The 2518-nt window shown below is 35.7% G+C and overlaps 1 protein-coding gene across 12 annotated transcripts in view; it reads left to right on the top strand.

Annotated features, from left to right (window-relative positions):
- Positions 1 to 2078, top strand: part of LOC110097826 (BTB/POZ domain-containing protein FBL11) — a 93288-nt gene extending 91210 nt beyond the window's left edge. For 7 of the 12 annotated variants that reach the window (XM_020824421.2, XM_020824425.2, XM_028693197.1 and 4 more), the window contains 2 exons: positions 1326 to 1394; positions 1481 to 2078. In XM_020824421.2, the coding sequence (XP_020680080.1) occupies positions 1326 to 1394; positions 1481 to 1651 (240 nt within the window). In that variant the 3' untranslated portion in view covers positions 1652 to 2078. Of the gene's footprint in view, positions 1 to 1325; positions 1395 to 1480 lie in introns of those variants that run through there. The other 5 variants (XR_003700126.1, XR_003700128.1, XR_003700127.1 and 2 more) reach the window with 3 other exon arrangements.
- The last annotated feature ends 440 nt before the right edge of the window (positions 2079 to 2518 follow it).

Here is a 2518-nt window from a genome sequence, read left to right as displayed (position 1 = left end):
CCCACCATAGAAGCAATTCTACAAACATTAATTTCATCCCAGCATTGAAGAGGAAGGTTAGGCATACGGATCCAAATTGGGGCTATAAGCCCTTTGAAGGAATTAGGAGAGAAGGAGGCAGTCCATCTGTCCATACCAACAATATTGCCGTTGACATACCAAGGACCAGAAGTAAAAACTCCCTCAGCCGATTCCTGTTCTTCAAATGCACATAGTACCCATCCTAACCCCAGTTGGGTTAAATGAAACTTACCAAATTTTGTCCATTGCTTCCTTAACTCAATACTAATAATATTGAAAGGAATATTGTTACCAAAGACTTTAATAACCAAAGCCTTTTGAAGTCTGTTGGAATTCTCTAATTCCTTCTCCTCATGAAGCTTAACCACCCCTTCTTTCCGGAAATTCTCTCCAAAATTAAGATCAGAAACCTTGATGTTTGCCTTCTTTATCCACGCATTAGACTCAGAAGGACTATCAATTTTGCTGGGTCGCTCTCTAACTTCCTTCTGAATGCTGCAATTCCCAAGTTCTCCTCCTTCACAATTACGAACCTTCAAGAGATCTGAGCTTTGAAGACTAACTTCATCAGTATTTTTACTCCTATTCAGATCCTCAGAAATCTGGATCGCCTGCAGTAATTCTTTCCTGCCAATATCTTTTTCTGAAGGGACTAAATCACAAGAAGTTGGCGTGCATTTATCAAACTCAAGGGATTTACTCAAATTCATAATCTTGTCAGAAAATTTATCAATTACTTTCAAATTTTCCTCCATCAAGATTCCCTTTCCTTTTCCTTCATAATCTTGAACTTTCTTTTTCAACAGTAAACCTCCTTCATTGATGATAAATGGCCGTTCTTTGGATAAATAGAATTTTTTATCATTTTCAAAACCAGAGTCTCCAAAAGCCGGAGGCGACGAACCAGTTTGTCGTACAAACTTACGAGAAGATGGAGGATGAGGTGGACGGTGGATGACTGGAGCATCAGTCGCCGCTGATCGGCGATCCTCCATCGCCTACAACGATCGGCGGAAACCCCGCAAACCAAATTTCAAAAAACTCCCAGGCGTTCTCTCTCTAACGTTCTCTCTCTAACGAGGCATTACTTGTTGGATTTATTTTGAACTATTGAATCTCAGTATTTACACGTGATTGTGACGAAAGAAAAAAAATGCAAATTGTGTTGTCAATTTCAATATTCAAGTAAGAATTTTAATAGTAGAGATAGGAGAATGATAGTCTTATAAAAAGCCACGATTTCAACGTTAATTGCCCTATAAAGTAAATATTGTCTTCGTTTAATAGATTGCAATTTTTTGTAGCTGCCATTACTTCGGAGGTTATCATTGGATCTATGCGACGCAGTCCAAGGTGGATTTGACAGCCCAAGTGTAAGCAATCCTCAACCATAGATTTATTATTGCTTTTATCTCCGATTTTTATGGAATTTATGCATTACCATTTGCTCTTGATTCAGCATTCTGAAAGGTTTTATTTGAGTACTGTGAAGATATGTCGATGCAAGGCACAAAGGTGTGCATTTAAGCTTGAGAAGTTAGGGGGATTCAATCCAGAGCACAAGGAGACCATAGTTCTCGAATATACCAGCAAGCAGCTCCGGACAACTGTGGTTAGAGAAAGAATATAGCTAGAGGACAAGATTTAGGCTTCATTTGGGACGGCTTTCTTAGTGTTTTCTAAAGCGACTTTTTAGTTAAAAATTTTTAATTTTTGTATTAGAAAGCAGCTTTAAGAAGCTGTTAAAAAGCCATCCCAAACGGAGCCCTAATGCTTGATGCTATTTTAATTAGGTGGTTAGGTTTATATCCTTCGGTCGTCGTGTACTGTATTTATAATTTAACTGGAAAACTGTTGAGGTTCATTTGGTATTGTTGTTGTTTTACATATAATAACTTCAACAAAAATAGGTTCCTGAGCTGTACTTAAATTTAGGCTTAGATAATATTATGATTCATGATCGTGCTTTCGATCAATTAATAATTCAGAAATCTACCTGTACCATTCCTGTAAACCTTCAAGGATTTTAGCCAAGTGAAAACAACTGTTTCTATGCCTTTTTTTTTTTTTTTTTGAAAATAGACTTATATTTTTATAAATAAAAAATATAAAATAAATATATTATAGAAAATTAAAATAAAAAATAAAAATAATTAACCAAAGTAAAATATATTGTAACATTGAAATTGTTACTTCTCAAGCCAATGGGTTGAAATTGTGTTCGAATGATTGAAAAGCTTCAAAAGTTTGGCCTATAAATCATTGGTGTGCAAGCGGCTTGTGAATGCATCTGTGGGGACCAATTCTATGCTCTTAATTTTTCTGAGACCTTAATTGGCTTTAATATGTAATTTATTTAAGTTTTATTTTGGCTTGATTATCTGTTTGTTGTACATTATGGGTATCAGGGATTGTCTTCTACTTTGTGATTTTGTCTCATCACAATCAGGATTAACAGATACTGAACTTTTTCTGGCTACCTTGAATGTCTATTCTA

Source organism: Dendrobium catenatum, unplaced genomic scaffold (genome assembly GCF_001605985.2).
Source record: "Dendrobium catenatum unplaced genomic scaffold, ASM160598v2 fragScaff_scaffold_231, whole genome shotgun sequence".
Classification (NCBI taxonomy): domain Eukaryota; kingdom Viridiplantae; phylum Streptophyta; class Magnoliopsida; order Asparagales; family Orchidaceae; genus Dendrobium; species Dendrobium catenatum.
The sequence above is the reverse complement of the archived record's forward strand: the minus strand, read 5'-3'. Positions and strand labels throughout refer to the sequence as shown.